This window comes from Numida meleagris, chromosome 3 (genome assembly GCF_002078875.1).
Source record: "Numida meleagris isolate 19003 breed g44 Domestic line chromosome 3, NumMel1.0, whole genome shotgun sequence".
Lineage (NCBI taxonomy): Eukaryota > Metazoa > Chordata > Aves > Galliformes > Numididae > Numida > Numida meleagris.
In genome coordinates this window covers 67,378,686-67,390,208 of record NC_034411.1, presented here as the reverse complement: position 1 = coordinate 67,390,208, position 11,523 = coordinate 67,378,686, and the positions used below count along the sequence as shown (strand labels likewise).

At 42.1% G+C, this 11,523-nt stretch overlaps 1 protein-coding gene across 1 annotated transcript in view; it reads left to right on the top strand.

Annotated features, from left to right (window-relative positions):
- NR2E1 (nuclear receptor subfamily 2 group E member 1) overlaps positions 1–9,251 on the top strand; it is a 19,156-nt gene extending 9,905 nt beyond the window's left edge. The window contains exons 6-9 of the mRNA XM_021392003.1: positions 3,822–3,918; positions 4,304–4,453; positions 4,709–4,814; positions 7,090–9,251. Coding sequence (XP_021247678.1) covers positions 3,822–3,918; positions 4,304–4,453; positions 4,709–4,814; positions 7,090–7,252 — 516 coding nt within the window. The 3' untranslated portion in view covers positions 7,253–9,251. The remainder of the gene's footprint in view (positions 1–3,821; positions 3,919–4,303; positions 4,454–4,708; positions 4,815–7,089) is intronic.

Genomic DNA, 11,523 nt, shown 5'->3' with positions numbered 1-11,523 from the left:
CAGGAGGTGCCCCTGGGGATGGCACCAGGCTCCCCCAGCTGTTCTGCTCCTGCTGCAATGGGTGGGTTTGGGAGAAGGGAGAGAAACACCTTGCTCTTTAAATACACTTATCTTTCCTCACCTACTCTGAACTTGACTGCTATTCTCATCTCTCTCCTCTCCTCTCCTCTCCTCTCCTCTCCTCTCATCTCCTCTCCTCTCCTCTCCTCTCCTCTCCTCTCCCTCTCCCTTTCCTCTCAGTAGTTCACACAGCCAACATTTTTTTTCTTGTTCCCATTATTTTCCATGAACTTACATTACAATTAGTCCAATATAGTGGCGTGAGAATTTGGCCAGCCCCCAATATTTTTTCACCGTTAATTAAAACCTTCCCTAATCTGTCTTGTTTTCCTCTATGACAATTTGCCTTTTCTTCAAGTAAATCACATGTGACCCATATGAGATGAAGCAATTTCTTAATGACTTGATCCTTGATGAGGATGCTGTGTGCTTTGTATAACGGACTAATTTTAAAAAAGTAATCAGATAATTATAAAATGGAAGGGGAGAAATCTACACAAAACTCTAATCATAAAAGATGTCTAATACTTTGATATGACTGAGCTAATTTCACAAAATGGTTACTAGAAATGCTGTGGCTTAGATGTTGCATGTATCAGTCATCAGAGGAACTAGTTACCTTCCATGGATGATGTTGCAAGAGTTGCAGTATGTATGCAAATATAGATTTTGAACAGAGCTTCTCAGGGAACACACAGTGTTTTATGCTGAAGGGTAGACCATGACAACATGTAGTAAAGATAAGGTCTATTGAAAAGTCTCTTTTATAGCAGCAGATCTTAAAACCTCTATCATGATAGCAGACTAACAAGGACCCAGCTGCAGCTGTGATGCTGTTAGGGACTAAGTGTGTGAGGGGAGGGATGGGCAGGGCCCAGGAGGCTGCATAGGCCTTAAGCAACCACCCTCAGGAAGGCAGCGGTCTCAGTGCAGTACACTGGTTTCTATTGTTGTCTTCTGCTGCTGTGACTCCTGTGCAGCATTGGATCTGTCATACGAAGCAGCTGAAGGAACAGGCCCCACTACCAAGGAGACACAGCAAGCATTCTGCATCAGTAGAGACACGGGGTGCAGGAAGGTGCTGGGCCCATCTCCAGACCAGCAACATCTGCAGCAACCAACAAAATTCCCTGGAATCTCCTTAGGTGAAGTCTTAATTTGACATAATATGGATACATTTCCCAGAAGGCCATCTCTGTTTGCGTGCAGAGAAGAAGGTGGCAGGACCTCGGAGCAAGGGAAGTCTCCAGTGCATGTGACCAGGCACACCTCAACCAGCAAGGCCTGCTTTTCTGCCACAGATACCTGTTATCGTTAACAACCCACTGCCTGCTTCACCTTCAGGGCTAAAATGGGTGAACTACATATAAAAATCCCAGCTATTCTTGAACCTCATCTCCACTTGCTGAACCTCATTGCAAACTGTTTTCCTCAAAACTCCGAGCTGCTCAGCACCAAGGCCTTGATGTGGGGCTTTTGCCACGTGGTTCCCCTGTTGTGCTCAGGAAAGCTGGAGAAGAAATAACCCTAATTTTAATCACCTTATTTCACAAATAATCAGACTATTGATTTTTATAATAGTGCCATTGCAGTATTTAATTGACAATGGCCCAGCTGTAAATGGCTGATTTTCTCTTTTTGTATCCCTGATATCTGCTTGAGTAGAATCTGAAACCTTTTCCTGGATTTGCGTTTGCTTTGTGCTCTTCTGAAAAGGGAACCACACTGTGACTCCAGACTCTGGAACAGCCTCATCTTGAAGGCAAGGAAACAAGCAGAAGCCAATTTGCTGTCCAGGCACAGGCCTGTGATGGCCGTGCCACTCGTCTTGCTGAAGCAGAGGCTGCCCCTTCCCCACCTCCTCAGAGCCGCACAACCAAAATGCTGTGCTCTGAGCTTGCTGGCCAGCACACCTGCCCAGCTGCTCCATGAGACAGGTCGGCCCACTGCAATAAAAAGCAAGAAAAGGCCACGCTAGCAAGACGAGATGGATTAAGAAGCAAAAACCGGTCTTTTAGAAAGCTTGGCATTTCTTGTTTCTTTGAAGGGCTGAGTATGACTTCAGCATGAATTACTTTAATTGATGGTTTTACAGACTTATGCATAGGCATGAAGAAAGCTTCAGCTATTGGAATAGTCTCTTATTTCTGAAGTCCTCTGACTTTAAACGCTCAGTGGGAAAGAACATATGAAACCAATATCTTCCAGGAACCACCATTCACTACCATTGTATCTGCATGAATGAATGACAAAAAACGTATTACAAAAACAAATGAAAGGCTGGCAAACCATTTCCTATGTCATACAGAAACCTGTATACCCATCGGGATTACCCGGAGGAGGGGCTGGGGCAGGCAGGCTACAGCATTTGCAAGACTCACGGGCAGGTTCTGCTGCTCTGACCGGAGCTGAGATTGGTGCTGTGCCTAGATTCCCTCCACATACAATGATCTGAGCAGCTTCTAGCGTTGTCAAAGAAATTATTTCAAACTAATTGTATGTAAACAGAGACAACATGCTTTTCAGTCACAATTTCCTTAACCAAGTTATGTAGAAGTTCTACAAAGCACATAGCACATTGAAGTCTTAAGACTGTAGCAACAAGATTCTGAGAGCTCTTCTCATTCTGATCAGAACAGGGTGGTTTAAAACTCTCAGTGCCGTTACAGCACTTGGATAAGGGATTCATTTTCAGTGCACATTTTCTGTATCATCTATTACTTTCATATTACTTTCTGATTCCAAGGAAAACATTCATTTGGTATGAGGTATTCCTTTCTTAGAATTTTCTAGACTTTATATGCCTTCCTTTCTATCTCCCTAAGATGCTGCTGACACTTTCAGGAACCACAGCAATATTACTGTGGTTTGCTCTTTTCTGCTGCATGTTCTGTGCAATCTGTTTTCACAGCATGGAGCCATCAGATGACCCCTCCTGAGTCCACTACAGTCTCACCCTTCTACATCTCTCCCACTATACAGTGAGAAATGAGGTCTCAGTGATTTGTATGTACCTCAGCATGTCCTTTAGGCTAGGCCAGGGAGCTAACAAATTTCAGTTTAATTAGGGCCCTCCAAACCCCTCCTAAGAGTTGGTCGGGGCCAACAACCCATAGATGTTCTCAGGACTAAATAAGCCTATTCTGGCTTTGCCATATGCATTATCAGGAGTCACGTCTCCTCAGATGCACCAGTGCCTCTCCACGGAAATAGATGGCATTGCCTCCAAACAGAGAAAAGCACATCATTCGTAAAGCCTGACAATGTACAAAAATTGCAGGGAAGTAGCAACGCTGACAGCCTAGCTGCTCAGATGCTGAGCTCAGAGCCCGCTGCCCTGCTGATGGCTGTGAGGAAGAGCTGAAAATCCCTAGAGAGCAGGAATAAAGCACTCTTCTAGCCTGTCCTAGGACAGCTCTGTGTGCCCACGGAGAGCAGGAGAAAGCCCATGCTGCTAAGAGTTGTGCTGAAAAACATAGGCAAGTGCTCTTGGGGGCAGGATTTCTCACTCTCCTTTCTCTTCCCTTCTGGTCTACAACACGGTGCACATGGAGCCAACACCAAGTGATTGTCTACAATACATAGTCCTATTTCCAGACACCTTCTCAAACAGCTAAGAGAAGAGCTAACAAATTTGGTGGGGAAAATACCATGACAAGCATTTAAAGCAGTTTTTAAAATAACAGAAATTTACATATTTAAATTGTTTGTAAATCTATAAATTATACACTATGTTATATTGTACATCTATTGTATGACAGCTGATGCTTTTGGAAGATGCTTGGAGAGAACTGTTTGTTCTAGGAATAGCACAATGGGCCATTCCAGTTGATGCTAACACTCTACTGGCTGTATCTGGTAAGAATTGCACAATTTAATGACTTTGTTACAAAAATTACCATAAAAATACATTACTGAAAAAAGAACAACATGTAAAGAATAACAAATTCCTACTGAACAATAGAGCATACCTGTCATTTATAAATCTATATTTAAATGCAAATAATGTTGTTTTGTTGTATTCATGACTGCTTGCATTGTCATTTAAATGCAAATTACTGTGTTTGTTATCATCCAAGAGAAGATTTTATATTAACTTTCATACAATATAGTCAGTTTACATGGAACCAGATAGACAAGTGTGACAATAGAATGGATATTGATACACAGGATTTTGTCAGAAATCAATATAAAATAAAGCAAATGCATTTAATATTATTTATTTCATCTGTTTCTGTTTCAGGCATGAACGGTGACAATACAGATTCTCAGAAGCTGAATAAAATTATTTCGGAAATACAGGCTTTACAGGAGGTTGTGGCTAGATTTAGACAACTCCGGCTAGATGCTACTGAATTTGCCTGTCTCAAATGCATCGTCACTTTCAAAGCTGGTAAGAAGAAGTCACCTCGTGCCTATTTGGCCCGATAGCTTTGAAGTTGCCACATAAAAGTGAAAATGACGTTTTAAACCACATGTAGCACCGTACCACCCGATTGTTTCCCAGTATGGAACTCCAACGGCCAGTGCTGAGCTTTGAAAGGCTGGCAGTGGAGCTCTGGGGAACTAATGACACTGCTTAATGTCCATGGGTAGTGCCAGCTGAGCTGTCCTGACCCCACTGAGCTGTGTCTCGTCTGCTTTCCAGTGCCGACACATAGCGGGTCCGAGCTGAGGAGCTTCCGGAATGCCACTGCCATCGCCGCCCTCCAGGACGAGGCCCAGCTCACCCTGAACAGCTACATCCACACCAGGTCAGCTCCACCGAGTCCCTCTTGCAGCTGCAGGAGTGACGTCCTGCTCCCGCTGTGGCAGAGGGGTCACTACCACCGATGGCTTTTACAGCACGTATAAATCGACAGCCAGCCTCCTGGGATTAGGCATTTCCCAAGGAAGTGAGGAGGATGGCGTTTACTCAGACAAATGGAAAACGGTAAAAGGAGAGATCTTCCTCTGGGAAGTGATACTGCTGTGGGGCATTTTGCATTCTCAAAGGCTAGATTTCCTCCACCTTTTATTCTATTAAGTAATGCTAATAGTGACACACAACATCATGCCCCATGGCAGTGTAAGTGCTTTTCACCCAGGATCTCCAGTACACTTCCTCATGTATTTCCCCCATTTTGCAGATAGAAATTGAGAAGCATAGAGGCTCAATGGCTCTTCCAAGATAAACTGAAAAAAAAATAAACTAGTGAAACCCATTTTGGTGCCCGAGCAGAGTGAGGGAATCAGTTTCAGAAGAAAAAAAATTAACTGTCTCACCCAGTATAGGTTCCCTAGGGCACAGAAATCTTAAGACTTGCTGTACAAGCTGTAGCCAGCATCCCACAAATTGTTCAGGGCTAAACCCAGGAATGGGTGACACGTGCTGTACAAAATGGGAATCCCCAGTCTGCAACACTTGGCTGAAGGGACGAGCACCCTCCTGCCACGGACTTGTACAGAGTGGAGGGGCAGGGGAGAAGACAAAAGAGCACACCCAGCATCCTCTGCACCAGCATCCCTGGCTGGGTCAGGATGCCCAGGGAGAGCTGCAGCAGGTCCTGTACAGTCCATGTCATAGCCCATGCAATGGAGATTCATGAGAGCAGCACAGGGGGAGACGGAGTGGTGGAAGAGGCTCTTTTATGTTGTTTTTGTTTCTGAAACTTTTATCTGCTCTAATAGCAGTTCTGCCTAGCAGAAGTCAACTCCATGTCAGAGAATAGATGGCAGCAGTCTTTGAAGCACTTCTGTTTAACCCAAAGGCAATGTCCTGCCCTGGAGATTGGGAGCAAAAACACAAATTCTGTCCAGTTCTGGCTAGTTCAGAGCAAAAAGAATCACCACTGCACAGCAACCTGTTCCTGTTCTCACAGAAGGCCTTTCCCATGGAGAGTGCTCCCTGGAGACTCTGAGTGAGCCAGGGCTTGTTGGAGAGAAAAGTCAGGGAAAGATATTGTCACATTGCCATGGTTTCCATTCCAGGCATGGTGACATCTCCATTCCATTCTTGCACTGTAGGAAATATTAAGCTAAAGAGAATCTTTTGTAGAAGATTACTTTTCTCAAAGAAACAAATGCTGCAAGCAATGCAGTGAAAGACTGCCTATATTCTGAGTAGTGCCAAGCTGTGTAAATGACCAAAGCCCAACAACCCCATCCTCCCGTTTCAGGGTAACAAAACTTCTGCAACTTTTCTACAAAGGGAGAAATCCTGGCTCTGCTATCAGAACTGTCACACTGACTCCAATGGCTTTCACCTCGTATTTTACCCTCGGGCTTGAGCACGCCTTCCTGCCCGTGTTAGAGTATTGCCGCCCTTTAATCACAGTGGGGTCAGGTGCTTTCAGCAGGATGTGGGGGAGGGCAGTCTGGAGAAGGGAAACTTTTCTTCATGGACCTATTCCTGCTTATAGGGAAACCACTGCTACACAGAGGCCTGAGAATCACACTAGTGTAAAGTCAGTGTAAGCACAAGTACAATCCATATCTGTGTTACACTGGCTTCAAAAGCTGTGAGAAAGGATGGAAAATATCCAATAATGCAAATACATTACCTGAGGACAAAACACAGGTTCTTTAATCAAAAAAATTCCTTCCAAACATCAATTGTATTAAATGTGTAAGGCAATCATGAGGAGGCAAAATGATTACCATGACAATCCAGCTAGGTTTAAATTGCACTTTAAATGACAGGGTATTTATTATAGGTCAAGCTCGTCCCTGAACTGCATCAAGAACATAGTTGTTGTCTGAGGGACAAGCCAGAGCAGATCCTGTCTCTGTATTGCTACTGCTCTGAGGGAATAAACAAGGGAGCTAATCAAAACTCAGGGACCTTGGTCTATATTCTGCTAACCTCCATTAAGAGAGTTTTCCTTGGGGTCAACCTTCTTGCTCACGTGAGTACGAACAAGGGGTTTAGCACGGGTAGCACCCATCCATACAATTCACTGAATATTGGTCTTCTCTATAAAGTAGGAGATTTTCTTCAGAGAAATACCTAGAAACTTCACTAACGTTTTTTTCCTCTCTCCTTCCCAGGTACCCCACACAACCCTGTCGTTTCGGAAAACTTTTATTGCTTCTACCAGCTTTACGTTCTATTAGTCCATCTACAATAGAAGAAGTGTTTTTCAAAAAGACCATTGGGAATGTACCAATCACAAGACTGCTTTCAGATATGTACAAATCCAGTGACATATAAATTCCCTTAAAACAAACGATCAGGATGGACAGTTTGAGAAGAACTTTTATCTACGGAGAATAAGCCTCAACTAACAAAATCTACAGGAAGCATAAGCCTGGAAATGTTTAGCCTTTAAACCCATTGACAGAAAAATACCCAAGTAGATATGATTCTGCTGCTCTGAAGAGAGTGATTTAGATCACGGAGAGAATGCTTTGTTCTACAGAAAAAGTGAAAGTGGTTGGAATTTGGCTGCTTTTCCTGTTACTACAGGATGGAGGCAATTCAGATGCCAGTCATAGTTAACAAAGACTGTGCTATTCTCTCACTGAACTGGCAGATCTGAGACAAAATGTGAAAGAAGGTACTTTAGTTTTGTTCAGTATTTGGAACTGGGTGACCAAACTTGGCTTCTGTTGTAACGTGAGATGTGGTGGCCTTCAGAACTGTTTTAAAATAAGCCTATGTTGGTAAAATGTTTTAATACAGTAGGCAACATTTAAGACCAGGTTACCAAAACATTGCTTCTGCAGTAGTACATCATGAAGTGGCCTTCAGAACTGATTAAAAAGTAGCTTATGACAGCAATTCCATTCTTCCTGCAAAATAAACTGGTGATCTGTGTTGCAGATGTCACCAGCATTAGTATCTCATAACAGAAGAGCTTTATACAAGTCCCCGATCCTTCTCTCCTTCTTACACACACGCACCCACCCACACAGCCCCCAGCAAAGAGGACAAGTCAAGGAAGGAAGACAAAAACAGCAAAACCAAATCCAATGGAGATGACTGCTTCAGTGACCTGCTGGCTGTACCGTTGGCACACTGCTGAAACCAAAGGCAACGGTGGCCAAACCCTTTGTCAATGAGATGTGCAGAGAAGTGAAATGACTGTAAAGACATGAACAGAAATAATTTTATTTCAAGGAAATAAAGGTGGTTGACTGAGACTATGCTAACAACTTTCAGAAGTCTCCAATGCCTTCTTAGAAAACTCCAGGTTCTAATTTTGAAGCCTTGTTTGCCTACACCCTCTTACACACAAAAATGTTATAAGCTGCTTATTTGATGTATGAAACACGTAGAAAAAAAAAAACTAAAGATAGCTGCTGTACTTTTCAAAATTTGATTTGTTATTAGAAACTAGCACTGAGAAAAATCAGCACTTGGACTATCATAGAATGAGTAAAACTTTTCCTGTACAAAGTGGATTAACTGATTTGTGAAGTTAAAAAGTTGTACTCATTGTATTTACAAAGAATAAAAATATATTGAATTTACTTTCCACTGTTAAAAGACACTTCTCATTTCGTTTCTGGATTAGTTTCTTTCACTGTACCCTACTTAACAGGGAACAGAAATAATCTCTATTAAAACGTCTTGCCTTAGGTGCTGTGGGGTCTCCATCATCAGAGGTTTTAAAGAACAGGTGAGACAAACATTAAGGGAATAACTCAGCTACAGGTGATGCTGCCTTAAGCCAAAGGGACTTGGAAGTCTGGCACAGAGCTGTTTTCTGTAATCCAAATATATACTTACTGCAAGGTTTCTAACATTTCCTTGTCAAGGATCTGACACAGTGCTTTTTCTGGGACATACTTCTAAACAGATCAGATGTCTAACCTTGTGTAAGTTTTCCATTTCATGTTATTGCAGTTTTTAGTACCTGTGAGTTGTGCAGCTCAAAATGGTGATGAGTACAAAAACACTGCTTCAACTAAAAAGATTCCAAAGTTTTATTAAGGTGTCCAGTTGTGTTATCAAACCAAAGAAAAGGGTAAGCAACTCCAGTGCACAGGATGAAGCTGGCAACAGGAGAAGGGAAATAAAGCACATTGTTTATAAGGCAACAAGCAACCAAAGAATGTGCACATTAAAATGACAACTGGAAATGTACAATGTATATCAGTGACTCATTCTTTGTTGGTGTCAAGAAACTTGGACTATGACTGAAATACCAACTCCATGGACTCCAAATACAGAGGCCAAAGTTTTTCCACCCCATCTCTCTTAAGTCTGAGAGGTCTCACATTTCACTTTTTCCAAGATAGCAGGACCATTATGTGTACAAGACTAGCGTTCCAATGAGTCAGGAGAGATGAAGTATGGACTACAGGACTTTGGAACATCTTCTGTACAAACTAGCATGGAGAATGCATTTACCTAGGGCATGGTAAATCTATCTTAAAAAAAAACAAACAAACAGTGAACACTTAATGAAGAGTTCCGACTGCACTTATAATAGTCTTTAACTATTTCCTGCTCTACACTAAAGAAAACCGATCATGGTAGACAATCAGTTGTTATTTCCCACCCTTGTGACAATGCAGTTCATGAGTTAAAAAGGTTGAGGCCATTGCTGTTCAGAATTCATGACAAAACACTCATTTCAACAAGATGCATACTGCGCAGCAATAAACATGAACTGAATCTAAGACTTGAGGCAGCTGCATGCTGCTGTATGCTGTCCAGTCCCAGTCCCCAGATGACTCAGCCTATAGAATGCAACAGAGTGTACTGGCTTTCAACCCAACTGCCAAGCTGACAAGGCAATAGGTGAATGCCCCTATCATCTTCTTATCTGCAGGACCCAACTCATCTGCACTGCAGACTTACAAGCTGGGAATCATGCCCATACCCCTGTAGTTTAGGCACAGCTAATCTCAGAAAGTGTTCCTCCACAGACTGTACAGCAGCAGAATCACTTACAGTACACTAGAACTAGCTAGCTTCAAAGCATCAAAACCCAGGAGAAATCCTAGAATCCAGTGCAGATGCTCACTGAATCCCTGATCCTGTCAACTTCGGAGGTTGTAACAACTCCAAAGTCCTTGCTACACTTCAGAAATACAAGAATCTTCTGACATCAAATATGCAGCTCTTCCCTCTTCAGCTTAGATTTTTTTTTTACTGCAGCAGATGATAAAGATCATAACACCATCTTTTAGGGGTATGGCAGAACATCTACTTTGATTTCAGAAAGAAGCTTCTCACAGAAAAGAATGTTTGAGAAAAGAAAAAGAACACCTGATTATGTACGTAAATTATAAAACTTCACATACATTTAACCCTTCTTTCCCCATTTTCAAGAGTAACTCAGCTTTTAAGTGTGATTCAACAGCAGGAGGGAATTTTATAATTGATTTCTTTGCATTAACTAAAACTACTTGAAAAGCTAGACTAAAAAGTTTGACACTCAAATAACTGATCTTTGCCCTCTTCATACATACCAAAGTCTGTGCTGATTCTATCCCATGGTCCTACCCATGGAATCAAGCATCAAAACTTACACAGCCCACTTGCAATCCAGAGCTGTGCCACCAGTATCTAGTATGTTTCCTTCCCATTCCGAAATCCAAAAATAAAGATTGCACTTGGTTGTGAGCACCCAGATAATCTGTGTTGATAAAGTGAGAGATGAATTCTTGTTTTATTGCAGCCACAAAATAGAATGCTTAAGGAGAAGGATTCACTGGTACTACACATAACCCAGTCACCACACCAATGTTTTGTCAGTTCAAGCTTTCACAACCAGAATTCTATACAAACAACAGAGCAGAAGTTTAAAATGAGATTAACAGTCTTATTTAAAGAAAACTAGTAACTTTGCATGTTTGTAGCATGTTCTCTACATAGTGATAGAACAGAGTATATTTTATACATAAGAAGGAAAAAGCAGCAGAACCAACTCTAAGCCAACATGCACTCAAGTTGTTTAGAACATGCACTGTTAAAAAGAGCACAAAACACTGGATCAGATTGCTACTAGAGTGTTCTTGAATTGGTTTTCAAGAGCATCTGGATAGGTAACTCCCACATCATGTTTCAGAGTACTAAGAAAGCTTCTCTAGACATAGAAGCAATTAGGGAGAAAGATTACTTCAGCAATGTTGTTGCAAACTCAAGTTCAGGGAGTTCATAATCTGCATTTCACCATTGGTCATATGCTACAGCCTCTCCTTCTCTTAATATTCAGGGAAGTTATCACATTGTATAGCATGCTTGTATGACTCCATATCCCTAATCACAGTTGCAGATCAGAGCCACCTTAATCTTCAGTTATAGGACCTAGAAGCCCTATTATGGGTTCTGTCAACATTTCTTTCTCTGTAGAGTGGTATAATTTTCATGTAATAACTGAAGCTAGATTGAGGCTTCTCATACCAAGTGACGATGTATCCCTCTTCCAAGCTTAATGAAGCCACATATCTGTTGACTGCCTACCATAAACAGGGCTGCGACTTTAGGTCCACAACACTGGAACAACCATTAATACTTTCCATGTTTCA